The sequence below is a fragment of the Ooceraea biroi genome, chromosome 2, assembly GCF_003672135.1.
Source record: "Ooceraea biroi isolate clonal line C1 chromosome 2, Obir_v5.4, whole genome shotgun sequence".
In the NCBI taxonomy this organism is placed as follows: Eukaryota; Metazoa; Arthropoda; class Insecta; order Hymenoptera; family Formicidae; genus Ooceraea; species Ooceraea biroi.
In genome coordinates this window covers 9,289,194-9,308,790 of record NC_039507.1, presented here as the reverse complement: position 1 = coordinate 9,308,790, position 19,597 = coordinate 9,289,194, and the positions used below count along the sequence as shown (strand labels likewise).

Here is a 19,597-nt window from a genome sequence, read left to right as displayed (position 1 = left end):
CGAGCTAAATATAGGCGCGCCGCGGGCTTTGGTCTCGAGTGACTTGACAGGCAAATAAAAAATGTTTTTAATTTTTATTAAACGCTATCACTGATATTTGTAATTTACTTCAAAGGATTTAATACGAACAATAATTGCTGCCGGAGCTACATGCGATCCTGATTGCTCTCAAATCGAAATCCGGGTGAGTCTATTTGAGATTTTTCATATACAGCCAGCATAAACAAATCTCTGATATTTTTAGAGAAAAAATAAAGCTTTCGAAAATTGTCCGAGCAAATGCAGGCGAGTTCTAAACATACACATTTTAGTAAAACTCGAAAATAGTACGAGAAAAATTTCAATTTATATGAGATTCCTATTTTTATATGTGAAACTCCAATTATTAGATTACACATGGCATATCGTAAAAATCATGCAAGATATAAATATTTTATTCATACTCTCTCGTTACTCTCATCATTGCTCGTCTCGCTATCGACAGACATCGCTAAAGAAGTCACACTCTCGATCACGCGTTAATTATATCCCACTTGGGTCACGTCGAGCTGAAAACAACGCGAGCAATTAGAGCTAACGCGGACGATTTTTTTCGTAATAATCCGTATAAATTTTTATCGCAACAGTTCGTCGGAGTTATCTTTCGTCGGGGTTATCTCTCGTCGCGCGAAAACGTACGTTTCCGTGCGGCGAGTTTGCTACAAGCTTAACTTTAACAGGCCAATTAACGCACCCGGAATCAACAACCGGAATAACAATCCCAAGAAACGAACACGTGTCTGTGGATCTTAGATCTCTTTCCACGTGCGGTTTGATCAGCAGGTACGAACCGTATAATTGCACGTTACGCAACTCGGATGGACAAGAGTGGCGAGAGCTGACTCGTGCGAGCTTAGCTCCTCGCTCATTATGAAATATGACGCATTACATCGTTAATTCTTGAAGGGAGCTATACCTTACGTAATCTCGATTCAATAACACGACCGAAATGATGCCATTCATAAGCTCTGCCATTTTCCCTTTCTTCAAAGATTTGTTTCAGAGTGGAAAGTTCTGTCTATAAAGCCAATGTAATTCTTCGCTTTTAAGTACCCATTTATGGTATATGGGGAAATTTGTGGAGAGTGCGTGGGAATTTTGTGACAGTTTATACATCACTGTCTCGATATTGCTGATAAATATCTAAAACGTGATCATAAATTTTACCGAGTGTTATTTATCGATATTGATTATTATTTATTGATATTTACATTGAAATAATATTTTAACTAATTTTGTATCTATCGATAAAGTCGTGAGATCGATCAAAACTTATGATTGATTTTTTGTTCCATGGCATGAAAATGCTATTATTCTGTTACCGTTTCTGTGAAATCCCAATATTGTATGCCTTGATGATCACGCTTGCGAAATTTAAATGTAGTTAAAGTCGAATCTCGAGATTAAATGAAGAACCAAGTTCCATTGTCTCTATATATTATATCTCTGAATGTTAAATTATCACAGCTCTTTCATTTTCCATCGCAAAAGCATTGAAAGCTGAAAAGCATTGTAAGTTGTTTGAAAGTTACGGCTGCTGGAGTGAACAGCGGTTTTATTGGGACCTGTCCGCAGTAAAGAGAAAGCGGCATAATGTGTACGTCTATAATATTAATCGTGAATAATTTAGATCACTTCGCGACATCGTTGCCGGGAAGTTCGCCGCGAAAATCGAAGTGTCAACGACATACCTCGGCATTACGAACTGCGCGAAATTAGTGCCAGCATGTCAGCGATTTTCCGTTCCGTAGTTTTCCAACAGTGCGTGGTACGTCCCTCATTTTCTCTGCGTTCCACAACGTGAATTTACCGTTCGTGCTGCGCATAACGTCGAGCTTTTCGCTGCCAAGCGGTGTCGGCGTCGTCGGCGCCGAAATTGTTTTACACTTTAAAAAACATGCGGTATCATGTTTATCCAGAGATCGGACACATGCGCCGAACAATGTTGCTGCATTGCACATGCCGAAATAAACCGCGTGATGGCTGTGATGCGTGTATCTCGTTGCAATGCAACTTTCGATGAGCGTGATGTAAACATAGTTCACGTATCAGTTGTCTACATTTATCCATGTATCCCGAATTATCAAACGAGAGCTTTAAATAATTCAGCTTTCGATTTCTCTCTCTCTACGTCCGTTCCCTTTATTATTTTATTAAATTATTTACTGTTCGATGTCCGATATCCACCTTTCGAAATTTTAGTTATTTTACCTTATTTATTTTAGTTATTTTAGTTATTTTAGTTATTTTACCTTAAATAAATCAGATTACTTAAATATTATATCAACCAATTTAGATCAATTTGATCTATTTGTAAAAGATCCGAGAAACAAATAAAACAATAATAATACTAGCCCACATAAGCTGTACAAGAGAAATTATTTCTGTTACTAGAGACCTTGATTATGAACGGATTTGTGCAATAATAATGTATTTAAACATTTACAACTTACAATGTCCTACTTAACATGATGATGGGAAAAGCTCTATATCGATTCGTGTTACGGATTGTATTGCATCGCTAATACTAAAAGCATGATAACATAAAAAACCTGATAGTATCCAGAAAGAATGCAGCTTTTTCGCGGTAAATATAAAATAAGAGGTAATGAATATTCAATAAAAACAACGAACGTGTGTCAGCTCGCAAACAAAATTTAGCCGCAAATCCGACTATTCCTTTCTACGTTTTTGTGTATGCACTTGTAAAAGATGGAACATCTCGTTTCCTTCACGGTGCCGCGTATCTCGGCTTGCCGCAGCTTCGTTGCGAGACTTCGGTGCAAGATAAACGAAGTTCAGTTCGTTATTCGTCCCGCGCGAGTCAAGTTCCGTTCTGAATGCATTCTAAACGCACTTACGCGGCGAAGTAAGTGAACGCGAAGTGTCGTAAGTCGAAGGGGACGTGTGATGCGAAATCGGATATTTATTTTTTAGGAGGACTTGGAACCTCGCGAGGATGCGGGACCGGCTCTCGTGGTACATGGTCTTCCTGATCCTGCCGACAATCCTCTTGGCCAGATCGCTCGATAAAGGTGAGTGAAAAATGAGAGATCCCTTTCTCGTCGAAATACGAAATTACTTTTTCTTTATTATTACGTTACTCGTATTACTCGTATTACTCGTTATTTTAACGGTGCATTGTTTGCCAAATACTCATGTAGAAATAAGAGCAACCAAAAATCAGTCACATAAATATGAATTATGTAACATTAGGTACGGGAATAAGAAGCACGTAGAACATTTTAAAGTGCCGATGAAGTTTAATAAACATAAGATACAAGTTGTGTTAATTCGGCATGCTATCATATAATAGAATTGCAAATTAATTTCATCGTCGCCATTGTTAGAACCGTTAATTTCTTCATCGCGCGAAGAAGGTGAGGAATACCGGCAATAATGAATGCATACAGTAGGTCTGATAAGACAAGAGATATATTTTGTTACGTGAGCTGCATAATAATGTGCGCAGACGTGGAGCTTGATAAATTCCTAGGCGCGTTGCATCGTTAAAAAGTGCTGAGAGATGGCTGCTCCTCTCTTTCTCTTTTTCTCACTTTCCATATATTGAACGATGAGGCATTATAATGGCTCCGCCAAGGTTCACAAAGGGAAGCCTTTCAAATTTTGTGGAATTATGAGGTGCCGCTTATACCGGGTGAAATGAATAAAGCTTTCGCTTTCAATCGGTATGGAAGTTCGCGAATGCCTTTTGAACGCGTTCCCTCTGTGATGGAGGCATCAATAATGCCACCTTCCGGATTATACCGTAATTGATATAATTTGTAATGAATGTTCTCAAATATCTTTTTGCATCCGTACACATCACGGAAAATTTGGAAAGAAATCGCTCGGGAAAGCGAAGGATGTTTCTTTGGCGAGCGCGATGCTCTTAACGTAAAAGCTCCGGGGTTAATCGGAGGGTGAAACTTGAATGAGCAACACGAAAAGTTAACGCTCGAATTTACATTTAGCGCTATATAGGCGGTATTAGGGCGCATTAGGGTCCATAAAGTATTAATTCCGTCTAAAAGAAGCGATACCGCGAGCAATCTCCTAATAATTGCTTCCTTGGTGATTACGGCGAGCAGAGTGCAAATTATGCGCATTATTTTATACGAGCGATTGCGTCCTGATGCATTACCCTGCTGCTTAAGATTGAAGAAACGCCTACCTTACGTCTTTCAGCTTGTCGTATCTCAGTCGTCTGACGCGCATATAATTATCCTAATTATTCTAATTAACGTTTTCACCGTTCTTATAATGCAGCAAATGCATGCGTTTGAGTCGCAATTAAAGCAAACCTATACTCACGTTGTTGAGAAAGAAAATCGAAGAAAGAAAGAGCGAACAATATGCACGTACAGCTTTGATTCGTTTCTGGATAAATCACAGTAAAGCAGGTCGATCGATATTTGCGAGTTATAGAAAAATGTTATCAATTATACGCCAATTTATCGCGTCCTTTAATATCCCGAAAATTTCTGCCACAGATTTGATGCGCCAAGCATTTACCAAGGATTCTCCATATGTTTGACTCGGCTTGTAAATTTCTACGCTGTGTAACGTTCGAAAATTACTTGACTGAATTTACCACGATAAATATCCTTTCATAAAAGTGTCTAGCTTGGTTATCTTACAAGGGAACATCGCGAACTCGAACATTCTGATTTTGATGAAACTTTACATACATGTAGAGAGGGTTAATACATGAATTTAGAAATTTTCAGTCGCTGCCAAATAACAGTTTCATGGTAAAAACGCCCCTATTTAATAACATTAATGAAATTTTTCAACAACGTAAACGTCATTTCTACAACGTAAAAATATTTTTAAATACTTTTCCATATTCAGAAAACAAAGTGATGCAATCTTTCGTAAAGAATAGAAAAACACGTTCAATCAAGCAAAGTAATCAGTATCACGATTTCTATTACGAATACCGAAACATAACCAAATAAATGAATAACATAAATTTAATACTTCATATAAAATTAATAATTATTACGCGCAATATTTCCGACTTATATAGAGTCTTATCATCTTATTTACGTCACAAACATCTTTATCCTCACGTTGCAGTACAGCGTGACTACTTGTGTTGCAATTAAAATATCATAAATAAGTGATATGTACATGATAAATACATGTGATGATCTTTCAGGTCATTTTTCTACAACATAAAAATATTTGAAATATCGAAAAATGTTTCATACAAGTTTCATGGTACAAACGCTTCTATTTAATAATATTAATGAAATTTTTTTAAAATAAATTTTAAAAATAATTTGTTTTTTAATTTTTGAAAAAAAATTATTTAGAAAAAATTTTATTAATATTATTAAATAGGGGCGTTTTTACCATGAAACTTTTGTATAAAACATGTTTCGATATTTCGAATAATTTTCGAGATATATCGAGAAAAGTAAAAAGGCGGTCTATATTTAAAGGGTGGTTTCACCCTTTAGAACCGTTTTTTGAACTGAACATTTGTAAATTCATGTATTATAACCCCCTCTACATGTATGTAAAGTTTCATCAAAATCAGAATTTTCGGGTTTGCAATGTTCTCTTGTTAGACACGGAACACACAGACTAACTTTCGCGGGATAGACGGTGTTAAGTAGATAGTTTTCAGCGCGTGATGAATGTGGTGACACCTCGGGAAAGGCCGGTGGTGGAAAATAAGAATGCGCGCATACGTAAAGATACCGGCGCGCGTGCATGCTCCATAGCACTCCGAGAAACAGTAGTAGACAGAGGGCGAAATAGGAAACCCGCATAGCTAGAAATTTTATTCTCTTTCGTTTACTTCCCTGCACAGAGAAATAGCTTGCCACACTGTAGTAGGCGAATATATTTGTCCTGAGAGAAATCTTTTTTAGCGCACAGTCCTGCCTCTTCTACTAGTTTACGCATATACGCAAGCATCAAGTTTCAAGCATGCAAAGCGAAAAGAGAAAATATGTCAAGTGGAAAGAAGTCGAGGCGAGAATAAGTTAGTTGCGCTAACGTGCTCGTCTGAGACACTAAATGCTTCATCGTATCGAAATCGTGTTTGAAACTGAAGAAAGCAATGAAGATCAGGAGAATTAAGGAAGATACTTAATATAATCGATATTAAATTAATTATTATACAGTAGTAAACTGCGTGCAGTATAAATATATTTTTAATGTGTGTGTGTATGTGTGTATATTTCCTACTTTTTTTCAATATTATTTCAAATCATTGCGGTATCTATCGTCTCCGTATCACTTACAAATCAGTCTGGTTAAAACATATTGCGTGCATCTGTTTGTTTAAAAGTGCAACACGTTTACAGTATCCACAAATGAAAACATTCCATTACCATTCCATACCAAGAATTCTCTTACTCAATGAGCACTATGAAACAAAAAACAAGCGAAACAGAGAGGAAACAATGGAAATGCGCGCGTATCCAGAGCTTTTAACGGCTATCTGGCGTTCACAAGAGTGCGACGGAGAGTACTTCTAATTAAAGTTCTCAGCATCGGTCGATCAATCCTCAAACGCAACGGGGGATGGTTGATTTACCGCAACTCGCGAGAGTAGATGCACCGCGGAGCGAGTCGTTAGCGGCGCGAAAGAGAGAAAGCCCGCCGGCTGAAATATGGAAATGCACGAAAGACGGGGGACGTGCGCAAAAATAGCGCCATGCATTTTCCAGTCTACTGCTCGTTAAGGTACGATGCACGGGGCCTGAGTGAGATTTTCATCAATGCCACCGACACCGCCACCGCTCGAGCCGCGTCAGAAAGGGAAAAGTGGAGGCAGACTCGCATAGTCAGCCGCTGACGATGAAGAAAGACGCGCACACGTACATATACGCACACACATGTGCATGCACACATGACAGAAGTGCGATACGAAAACGCAGCAATACAAACAGATATGCTGAGACGACTTGTAAAAAAAATTCAGTCTTTCAAGCGGTCGAGGGTGTGGAAAGAGCGGGCAAGGAAGCGCGAAACTTCCGCCATTTTGACGGAAGGGGTATTTTCACGAAGAGTGGAAAACGCGTGGTTTTGAATATTTATATTAGATAGTGGCTGCGTCGCGCACACCACGCTGCCGTAAAAGCAGCGCGATGAAATAAATACACATGTGCGCACACAGTTGCGACTATTTTTCTCACTTTCCTTTTCAATTATTTATATGTTTTGCGTGCGCACTTTTATTAGTGTACATTGTTATTATTATTTCATATCATACAATATAGAAAATAGAAAATAGATGCAATACTTCGCGATATGTTACGATATTTCTACAATATTTTTTATAGTTTGACACAATACATATTGCATGTATTTTACGCTACAGAAGTCTTAAAAATTATGGATTTTGATATTTTCTCTCTTTTGGAATATCGCAGTTTATTTATTCAAGCATGCATCTTCCATAAAAAGCAGAATTAAATTGATCACTTGTAACAAATTATTTATCGCGCCTGTGCATTCTGACAAAGCGCGATACCGCTTTTATTCTTTATCCGAGCAAGAGACGCGATTGTTAAGTTTCGTGGATGCACGGGAAAGGGGGAAAAATCTGCGCCTAAGCGCGACGCAGATTTGAAAGCGCTACGTTGTTTGAACTCCATCGATCCTACGAGTGCAAGCTGCCTCGTTACATCGCGAAACAATAGCCAGCGAATGAACATCCGTGTTGTCAAAAATTTTATCGTCGTGCGTTCCGCGTTTGCGGCGAATGAACAATGATTAAAAAGCTTGCCACTATATTGATCCTTGGATAGACCGTATTGCCACGTGAAAAAACGAATACAGTGATTAATGATTGATCGAGGAAAAAGCAGAAGACGCTACGTAAAACGCGAACGCGTTCTATCATATTTTAATATTATTATAATATTTTAATATTATTATATAATAATATTCGGAAATTAATAATTGCATTTGCATTTGCGATAATAATTGCGAATTGTAACTTAATCGCGTTTTGCACCCACATATGGGTCAACGATTCACATTCTTCAGCAAAATCCATGAAATTGTTTCCATGCTTCACTCGTAAGCATGCGTAATCGTCAACGTGAAACGCATGGTATGTAGAAACAATGGAAGCTTGGAATTCAGAAAGAGACTGTATGTATACATAGGTAAAACAATTTTCCTGCATTACCAGTCACCGGATTGTCGCCTATGTAATCTTTTTTCCATTTCTTTTTTTAACAAGCCAATATGCAAACCATTACACACAAAGATTCTGATTTTAAATAAATTACTTAAATATTAATATTAATCTCTCACTCGGCTTTTATTTAATCGAATCTTATCACTTTATCAGTTTGCTGTAAAATGGATTGTATAATCGTGAGTTCGAGAAGTTCGCGTGAGTGTTCACGTTCCACTTTTCATCGAAAGAAAAGAAAATTACACGTTCAACCGATTCGTATTGTTTGTTCACAACAAAGAGTTGAAAGAATTAATCGAAGCGTAATGGTGAGACCGCACGAAGAACTCGAACACGCATTATTCTCGACAAAGTGATTTAATGCCCGTCTCGGATAACCGGTCAATTTACATGCAGCGGTCCAATGCCGTGACCATGTAGCGCGATAAAGACCGATTCACTTTCTCGTTGCACATGAAATCGCATTCCGGAACTGTGCTAGAAAAAAAGGAATATGCTGTCGGACACCCTGTTAGTGTTTCTAATCGGGAAACGCCCTTCTTGCACGATGCGGCCTCATTCGCGCTGCTCGACGACTTTGTGAAACCGTCACCCTTCCGCGAAACACAGAAGGGTGGATAAGAAAAAGCCGGGTCAGTGAAAGAGTGAGAATAAATAACGGTTGCGAGATAATCAGCAGTGTGTCGAGAACATATACGCGCGTTCGTAGACTCGTAGGCATGCAACTGGCCGGTGCAATAAAAAGGATTTTTCGTGCGTGCAGACCGCCGCGCCGCCCAGCTCTCGCTCGAAGAGGAAGTATTATTAAAGCCACGTGATAGCGCTTTCAAAGAGACTCGCGATAAGAATAGCTTGGCTTCTTTGTTATTCGTGACAGCGATGGTAGTTACGATTAGTATCTCTATTGCAACCACGGAAGGTTTGTTTGCCGTCGTTGTTATTCGAGAATCGTAATCGCATGACAAGGATTATTGCTGCACTCGAGGGGGAACTATAGGTGGTAATTCGAATTCTATGGTAAAATTGATAACGTGACTTTTTCATGAATCATTATTTAAGAACACAAGAATCAATAAGGCTTACGAAACTTTTCAGAAGATGGTACTGTAATAATTTTATTATTCAAAAGATTATCGTTAAAATAAATGTTAGAGTATTAATGCTACTATACATAAATTAATTTCTCTCGTATGTTTGCGGCTTTTGTACACCGCGTAGGATAATATCCTCTCAGCCAAAAATTCCGATGTGACTCTTTAAGCTACATAAAATATTTCCCACCCTTGAATAATACAGGCAAGAATTGTCTCTTGATAGCTTAATCGCGTGGAATCGGCACGCCGCGCCGCTTTAAAGGGGGTTTCCCCGCTTTGAAATTGAAATCGCGCCGGGCGCATTTAGGTGGCTTTCCTAAAATCGTTATGTCGGCATCCATATTTAGGTATCGGAAATTCTATAAAAGGCGACGCGAGAAGTTAATTCGGGTCTTCCTCACAGCCGATATTTAGCAAGCACGTGAACTCACGCATATAGCGAATTCCACTTCATTACGTGGAGAAATTTCATTTTACGGCGAAATTCGTGGAATTTGTGAAATTATAAAGCAGGAAATCCGTTTATACGTCCGAAACTTCAATTAGAATTATTATAACTATATAACTTTATAGTATATTATTATATTACATTACATATTTAATTGACAGCAGTATAAAATTAATCTTAATTTTTTCAAAATCTTGGTTAATATTAGGTAATACTCAATTTGTTACATACGCAATATTCGCAATAGTAAATCTTTTGAGTTTTTGTGTAAAAATATGTTATAATTATATTAATATGAAATATTAATATAATTAACCATTGTCTATTAAGTATACATGTATATTATCGAGATATTGATATTAATAAATAAAAGGTTCTGTAAAACTGAATTTCCTGCGTTATAAAGTTGGCATAATCGAGCGCTGTGTGATAACAAAAGTAAGATAACAGGAAAAACTATTTATGCAACATCTGCTTAGTTCTCGGAGTTTTTTACTAAAACTATCGCAATGACAGATGAGGAATCCTCCGATTATTCTCGATATTTCCGCTTCCATTCCGCAGCATAATCCATATATACTCCTGTAAATAACTTCCTTTTGGTTTGATGTTTCCACGTACCTTTTATCGATGATTGATTTTATATCATAACATTGAGATTAAATTATAAGATTAAATTATGAAGTTTGCGAAAAGATTCGAGCTTTACAGATCAGTAAGACATTTTTACGCGAGATGCTCTTACTGCTTTTCCTTTATTTCTTCGTACTTCCACAATTTTAATATTGACGTTTCCTTGACAAAATGCAATTGTACATATAATTTCTGGGTAATAGATATTTCCCGTAATAAATAATATTAATCCACGTTATAAGTCAAATTTTGTTTCCGTGCAAAATTGCAAATCGCGCGAGAACTCTTCTTTCCTCAACAATAAATTGTTGCCTTTTGTTCACCGAGTTAATCGACTATTCTCGCGAATGAAAAATTACGTCACTCATCTACCTCATTATTCAGACGTGCTATTGTTTCGAGTACAAAGTTGTGGTGGCTGAGAGATACTTGTATTGGTTTCATCGGTATCTAACTATCAAAAGCTGGTGTCCTTTCTAAAGATGCTCGACTCATAAACGATCCCATCCAACGCGAACAACTGTCGGATAGTCGCTAGGAAGTACAATTATTTCCGCAAAAATATAACGAAAATTCCTGCATCGATGCGCTCGCTAAAGCATCCTTGAGAAGCATCATCGTTTCCGCCGTTTTAAAAACGGTAATCTCGACTTTATCTGGATCTAGATTGGTTTTTAAATCTTTTAAGTATCTTATTTCCGTCTCTCTTATAAAGAGAACTTTGATTTCTTCGACGATAAATTTCTTAAATCTTGTCCCGCCTGGTTCATAAACTTATGAGATCATAATTTGTCTGGATTTTCTGGATTCTAAGTTTTTAGTGTCATCCAGATTTATTCAGATATTTTACATTTTACTTATTTTTTGTTACTTTTACAATATTTCTATATTTTGATATATTCGTCATATACGTAATGAAATTCACTACGCTTGTTACGCTAAAATTAAATATTTGGTTTATTTCGTGCATCTTTAGGTACCTACACCGAGTTCATCCATTATTATATTTGTTGCATACATGCTTGCTACATAGAAGCTTTGTATGCATGGTCAGTCTCCGGAGCTCCGAGATTGATTTTCAAGCGAGTTTACGTGCACAAGCAGTCAAGTTTAAATATTGCAGGATTAGAAACGCTACCGAGTTATCAGGGAGCTTTATCATCGTGACGGAACAAAAGACTAAAAGCTGGCGGTACGAGGCGAAGCTTAACAGATAATTGCTATTCAAGAATAAAATATTTTTGTCAATAAATTTACCGTTGTGCATACTGCGTGTTCTCGCGCGAGGCATTTACTCGTATATTTTTACGTTAATAAATTTACATCGCACAATGAGCATCAATTTTTTCAAGAATTTATAAGCTTTCTTTTCTAATATATCTGCATTCTCGTGCAGACTCTTTGCAACAATTACGTATCTAATTCTCAAATTATTCTTTCTCAAGCTATTATTAAGTCTTCCCGAGACCTCGAATTTTCTGAAAATTCCTCTTTATATGTCGATTCGAGAGTAAACCTCGAGACATGAAACCACATTGTAAGTAATTATTCAAAACGAATCAATCGAACGTGATTCTAATCAAATCACTGTCCAACACGCAATGATTTAAACACTCAAACTGCACCCCTCACGCTGTGCGAAGAAAGAATTGAATTTTGCCGAGTAAGAGGCGTTTTCCACACAGGATAGGAGGACTTCCGCGCTATCGAAGGCACTGCCTAGTTTTACCGTGGCAAAAAAATGAAAAACTAAATCCAGCGCGATGCACTCTTCCGCCTCGCAACGCTTTCGCCACCCTCTCCTGTTCATCCCGCCTGCCGCGGAAGTAAACTGGGCTACCTATCTTCTTCGGCGACACACAGAAGGGGCGCACATGCAAGGCGCGTTACACGCGCGTAATTTATGCGGAGCTGTCAAACCCGGAAATGACGTCTTACATGCTCGGTACCTGCGTCTCATGTCACCACGCGAACAAGGGAACGCAAAGAAAGCCAGTAGGATGACGAAAAAGTGTATAGTTCCTTGTCGCGCTGCGAGAACGCCGGCAAACGAGAAACGTGTCTTCCACTCTGTTTGGCTTAAACAACTCGTCGAACAAGTGTCATGTCGTAAAAGTGGTCGCTATCGGCATCGGATAATCTGAAAAGCGGGATAAATTCGCTGCTTGAGTTTCACCGACGCCGACCGCGGTCGGAAGAGACGCTATCTCCGTCCTCATTTTTTTTAATTACGTCTTGTCTTACATCTTTATAATTCTAATAAATATACTGCGTTTACTGTCGCAACTACGCCAGTTCTAATCGCTTTGGAATAACACTGTCTTTAGCGCGTTGCATTTTCGTTAATATCGTTGCAAATTACGACAGCTTCAAAATATTCTACGCTTAGAGAGCCGTAACGTATTTAATACCTCCTGGCAGTTTCTGGAAACCGCAATTTACACTTTCCTGAAGCCCATGGAGGACGTTGACCGTGTCAGCGTTCTGCAATCCTCCAGTGGCATATTATAATTCCCAACACAACCAATTTTGAGTTTAGCTGTGTCCTGCATCAACGAATTAATTCCACACTTCAACAACAGATTATAAGCAACGTCATATATTGCAATCAATATACGGCACTAGAACTAGCTCACCAAGTGATGGCAGTTTCGAGGTATCGTGTGTGCTCAAGTCTGCCTATTTTTCATATAAAATTTTCAGGTGATTGAATTAAATTTGAATCGTACGTTTATAATTTCGATTTACATTTAGATGTAATTTAAATAAATATATCTTCTCTTTCTTCATCAAGAGTAACATCTCTCTTATTACTCATAAGATTCAATCATTTTTATTAAATTTTTATTAAAATCCGCTTTTTCAGTAACTTGTAGCTCGAGAACTGCCGTTACGTTGACAAATATATATATTTCAAAGGGAATATCGACAGCAAACTGCTCGAAAAATCCATAGACGGAGAGAAAGACGGCGATCTCTTTCACACCCCGCGCCTACAAACGATATGAACCACCGTCTGACGTCGGCTCCGACAATCATCGGCGCAGTGTGCACGAACACGAACGCGCGCGGGGGCGCGATTGCACATAAAGCGAGATTCGCGCGCGAGATGCGTCCCCACGGGCGAGAATATTTTTCGTGTCCTTCGTGAGCGCCGGGATATCGGGTTACCACCCCCGGGGCAAACCGCCCCTCCCACGTATGTAGTGGCGAGATAAGCTCTCTCCGCTCGCTCCAGCTTTTCGCGCCGGCCTTGCTGGCCGCGCCACCCCTACGACGACGCGATGACGGCGATGACGACGACGACGGCGGCGACGCGAGCTGGGTAATGCAATATTATTGGAGATCACAGCGATCTCCCTCATGTTCACCCCCATATTGGTGCACGCGCGTACACATGGACGCGCGCCGGATATATGGGGGGGGGGGGGGTTTGCACCTGCGATATGCAAACGACGCGAATCTCAATTCCGGCGTATCCGCTCTTCTTACCCTGGTCAGGTGATATTGGAAAAGCGAACGGGGAATATGATGGCGTGTCTCGGGTTACTGCCCTGTATCATGCAGAGATTTGTCTCGCCGAATCTCGATGTGATTAAAATGATAAAACCGTTGTGATACGTATACACGGATAATATACCGCAAATTTGAGGATGTTCTCGTGGTAAAGCGCCGTGCGACGCGAGAAATCTCTTTTCGAGAAATGGAATTAATTGCGGAACAACTACGCGTGTTTCTGGCGAGCCTGCTAAGAGGGAATTAATTGCGCCGTATATGGATTGCCATAGGTAGAATTATCTGAGACTGTCGGATCTAGATTACATGTATAGCCGTCGGCAATATATTTTCCATTGTGGTACGCGTAATTACTATATGAGCGATATATTTTACGTTAAGCGCGTATTACGAGACTCCGGTTGATTAATTCGCAGACACGTATGTGATCCATCCTGCCCAAGTTTTGTCTACTACTGTCTAAATTTCTATAAAACATTAACCCGGATTATATAGGTATTAAAATATAATATATAATCTATCTGTTTAAGCTTAATCCTATTAAACCATGGTTATATATATGCTTCTTCACTAAATATACAAAAATATATTTTATCACTATATAAGTATTTGAACGAACTATATTTAAATATATTTTAATATCAAATTCACATACATAAATTGTTGAGATATAAAATTTAATATACATATATCATATATGTGACAGTACATAAAATAAAAGAACCTTTTATTTCACATTATTTTATTAAAGTGTAACATTTAAAAACTATTATACATATGCAGATACAGATTCGACATCGCTACATGTAATATCTTGAATCTAGTATCAAAAACACACGAGTATAATAGATTACATAAGTACACAACGTGCACTTACAAAAACGTAGATTTAGAAAATGCGCCGTGCAGATCGACCTAGCAGTACGAGTCACGACGCGATCACGAATCTCGCATGATCGCGGCGACGATGAAAGCGATCGTAAGATTACGAGAAATATTGCGGCACGATACGAAATACCGGCGGCCGTGTTCGTCTCGGTATTTACCGTCGCCGGCACGATGTCGCTGAACCACGCGACGACTGTCGCACATTTATGCGCCCGCTTCTGTCCCATCGTGCATGGCACCGCACGAATACAATATATTGTCACTGCTTGACACCTCTGTCGATTGGAAACGATACGAGAGCGTACGTCGTACATGTTTGTTGGCCGCTTATCAGCGAGAGTAGTGGAACGCAATGCGGGGTACGGTACAATCATTGCCTCTCTCTGTTAAGCTCCGCTCGCACGTATTTGACACGAATGCAGCCCATTGTATATATTTATGTGTGTGTAGCCAGACAGTTATTAACCTTCCGATAAATACATGAACTGATAATACATCCATTCCTCTCTGAGAATTCCTCCAGTATCTCTGCATAAATACCTGACATCGCTTAGTATCGTTCATTAGCACCCAAATTAAAACTAAGGAGGTGAAATGTACATGGGAGTATTTTTTTAATCGAGCAATTGTCATTCTACTATCGACTATTATCGCGTTATTATTATGGTAGTTTCATTTACGTGATTTATTAGGACGTAATTTTGATATATGACTGTTCTCTTGATTTTGCCGTAACGTGAACACGTTAACCGCAAAAATCGGAAAAATGATCAAATTCTACTCGGGTAACGCGCAATAATACAGTTATCTTATCAGGCATCGGCAATCTGTTTCGTGCAACTTCCCGAAACGAATAATTCAGCAAGAAAAGAAGAGCTTTTCACATGTTTTTATAGCGTTGGAGACCGATATTTATCGTCGCGACCAATAAGGGATGCACCCTCAGGAGTCTTCACTTCCTCCTTCGAGGACAGACTACGAATGTGAATATTAAGTATTGAAAGTTATTTAGTATTGGATGGAATCCGAATTTTTCAGAATAGCTGAGCGTCTAGCGGCGGGGCGATTACGAGGGGATAATGGTCGGTATGCCACGTGGCGGGATAATATCGAGATTTCCGTGAGGAACGAGATGGATCGATAAGTCAACTCACTTGTAATTAACACTTGTAAATTACTATATTTATTTTTGTATTACTTTCTCTCTACAGATCGAAGTGACTCCCAGGGTGCAGTGTCGACTGTACTGATCCCCGTCGCGATCGAGAGTCTCCATTCGGCACCTTTCGTCACGCGTGGAACCGCGATCGAATATTCTGGATCGATTCCCCTGATTTCTAATATCGAAGGGAGGGGTAGTATGATACCATTCGGAGCCAATATGATTCGCATGATACGGTTCGCGGCACCTGTCGGTCGATCACCGAAATGTTTTACAGTATCAATATGTTTTCGTTACCAGGTAACCGTGGTGTGTTCCATTATCATTACTGTTTTCGAGGATTAATGTGGCACGGATCTAAACGGTGTTCGACATTAAACGATGATATCAGAGCGATATTTTCTTGGAAGCACGAGAAAAGAGATAACTAAAGTTTCGTTTATTCCTCGTGCAAAAATGATTTTAATGACGAAATTATAGATTATTTAGAAAATGGTCGTGCAAGTCGCCGCGCGCCCCTAAGCGCATTTTGTGACTGCGTATGTGTGACAAGGTAACAGTATAGTTTTATTACGAGCTATATTACCGTAATTACGAGCTATGGACGCCCCCGTTTCGAAATATTATGATCTTTGCGCCTGTAACGAGTTACGGAAAGTATGGCCTTGAATGTTTGTTGGTGTACATTCGATCATGAGTGCGACTCGCGATTATGTAGTATCGAATAGAAATTTAATGTCAAAGCGAATGTGTATAATACCTAGTAAAAGTATGAGATTTTCTATTTCGTGTGCAAGTAATATTTTATATTTACGCGATGTATATGTATTTTATATCCGTTTTATACGTACAAGCGCACACACGCGCCTGTAATATTCTTTTTTTTTTCTCTTTTTATCTCTATAAGCCGTTTTATGCTTATAAATTATCTCTTCTTATTGGAGTAGATTTGGATCGGGAGCTTGAATGGAGAACAGTCAGAATACTCGTGATTTAGCGACACCAACAATATCTTATATTTAATACCGAACTTGATACAGACAAAGGATGATTCGCTCGTTATGGATTCTCGCACTACCTATTCATTTGATTATCGATTTCAGACTGCTCGCTCCGACTTCCACGACTAGCTCGTCCCAAGCGCTCGCTGACAACGCGCCCTCGCGTAAAGTATTTCGGCTACTTGGACAAAGGTATCCAGCAAGTGCTGCCTATTGTCGTGTGCGTGTGTCAACATGACGTACTTACAATCGTATTTCTTACACGCCTGTCATTAATTAAACAATGTGGATACCGGATACGTAAAATTCAATTTAACGTAAAACAATAGCGGTATTTATATCGAGATTACGCGGCATTTCGGCGAAATTTTTATTTATTTGCAAAACACATCTCGCAACATCACTCTTCACCGTGATTGTTAGAAACTGTTAGGATTTATCGATCGTTTATGCGAATCGTCTATCGATCGACTTACAATGAATAGCACAACTTTGAACGGTAAATAGGACGGGAAAGGAGGGGAGGGGGATAGTTTATCCCGTTATCCAGTTTCGCAACGCTATCAAGTGACAGAAGATACACAGCGCACTATGTCATTGACATTGTGTGTCCAATGTGCCGCGCGATTGTGCAGTCAATTTCACTTGTCACTCTGAAGCGCAATGTTGAGGACATTTTTATTAACCTTATCGATGTTTTCACCAAAATTTCCCTTACAGAAGCATCCCGCTGGTGATAGTACGTATCACATTTCAACGTATCACATTTCACTTACCAGATCTAGCTGACGGTATACGTATACAATCGATGGTACGTGCAAATATCGCTTTATTGCAGCTGATTCATCTTGTCACTATCAGTCATCTTCGTGGCATTAATTGTCGAAACTGTTACAGGCAAACGATTTCACAAATCGCAATACTTCGCGAATCTCTTCTTCAAAACATTTAATAAGTGATACAGACGTTTCTTTCTGTACTTTCTTCATGTATATCATCGCATTTAGCATTTTGGCATGCACTGAGAAAAAAATGTAATTGATCTTACGAAATGTTTTGTTACGGGCTGCCAACAAAATATATACTTATTTCAATAAGTTATATATTAAAACAAATATGTAGTTCTTGGATTATGGATATGGATGTGTAATCACACATATGAGAATTATAATCCAACAATTATATATTTGATTCAATGTATAACTTGTTGAAATAAGTATATATTTTGTTGGCAGCCCGTGACAAAACATTTCGTAAGATCAATTACATTTTTTTCTCAGTGTGGCGACCGGTTATCAGTAAATTTGACAGTATTTGTCAGAATTTCACTTATACTAAAATGTTGATCAAGTTTTAAACAAAATGCTGACTCGCGATCTTACCATGTTTTCGAAAATCTTTGACACTTTGCCGTTTAAGACATCAAGATCTCCATTGACATGGCGGTTTTAGAGAACGCTTTAGTAGCTTTATTCACGGAACAAATTTAAGTTTCGCAAATTTTCGCCTCTCTCTTTTGAGCTGCATTAAATTGGCCCAGGTAATTTTCAAGAATACTTGATCCCTATTTACCTACCTGTATGCGCTGTGTACGTGTACGTTAAATTATAATATTAGCCGTCGCCGCCGCAACAATTTACAAAGGGCGACCGTATTCTTTGTACGCGCCCTTTGTGCTCGCAATAAAGACGTTATAATTGTTGCTATTACGTGCACAACGGTGGCCGCGTAATGCAGACACGCGAATAACATTTTGCCATACTCTCCTGCGTTAGAAGCTACGGACCGGGACGCGCTTCTCTACACGCGAGGAAACGCCGGGATGGCAACAGAGACCGGGGGACACGATGATGCATTTTTGCAGAGGAACTACCACGTGGAAAAAGGCAAGCGCTGGTAAGCCACGATAAGCGCTAATGGGCCACCGCCGGGCATCATAAAAGTTATTAAATTCCTGTCAAAAGCTGTGCTTCCGCCGGAAGTGCCCGTTACGCGAGCCAGAACGTATACCTAGTACGACCGAGAACGAGGCACTGCCTTTTGACGACGCGGAATGCATTAGTAAAAAAATATCCTTCGCGCTATCGACCAAACTTTAACTACTCGCGAATGCGGAAACGACGAGCGCCAGGAAATAGCCGAGATGCACGCTGCGGCACGGCTTTACGGGAAACATTATCCTACACTTTGTCGCGAACCGATATCGATATTATACGATATGTAGGCGCGTCCTGAGAGGCGCCGGTCTTATCACGAAAGCTTCCATATAACACATATGCTGTAAAACGTAATTCGAAGTTTAGTGGGTGGAAATATGTGACGTAATCCCGCGTAATATGCTCTCGACCGTAACGAATCACGAGATAGATAAATCATGTAAGTCGAAGCGCGAGAAATTGTCTGTGCCACATTGTGTGTCACATAAATGACATATATAAAAAATATATTATTGTATTATATCGCATACGTATTGTTTTTACATATTTCTTTCCCAAATCCTCACGGTGCAGTTTCTGGATTATTAAAGATGTAGGAAGAACTTTCATAAGTCAGGATTTAATTGGAATAATTAATCAGCGTGCAGCCGCGTTATTCACTAATGTAGCGCAGATTTTGGTGCTGCTGGGTTTACTGCATCGCGCTACG

General features: G+C 39.1%; 1 protein-coding gene across 3 annotated transcripts in view; it reads left to right on the top strand.

The window, feature by feature from the left end:
• The window catches only part of LOC105282466 (zwei Ig domain protein zig-8), a 251,689-nt gene that overhangs the window by 121,145 nt on the left and 110,947 nt on the right, over positions 1-19,597 (top strand). For 2 of the 3 annotated variants that reach the window (XM_011344424.3, XM_011344426.3), the window contains exon 2: positions 2,977-3,074. In XM_011344424.3, coding sequence (XP_011342726.1) covers positions 2,999-3,074 — 76 coding nt within the window. In that variant the 5' untranslated portion in view covers positions 2,977-2,998. Of the gene's footprint in view, positions 1-2,779; positions 2,909-2,976; positions 3,075-19,597 lie in introns of those variants that run through there. The other variant, XM_011344422.2, reaches the window with a different exon arrangement.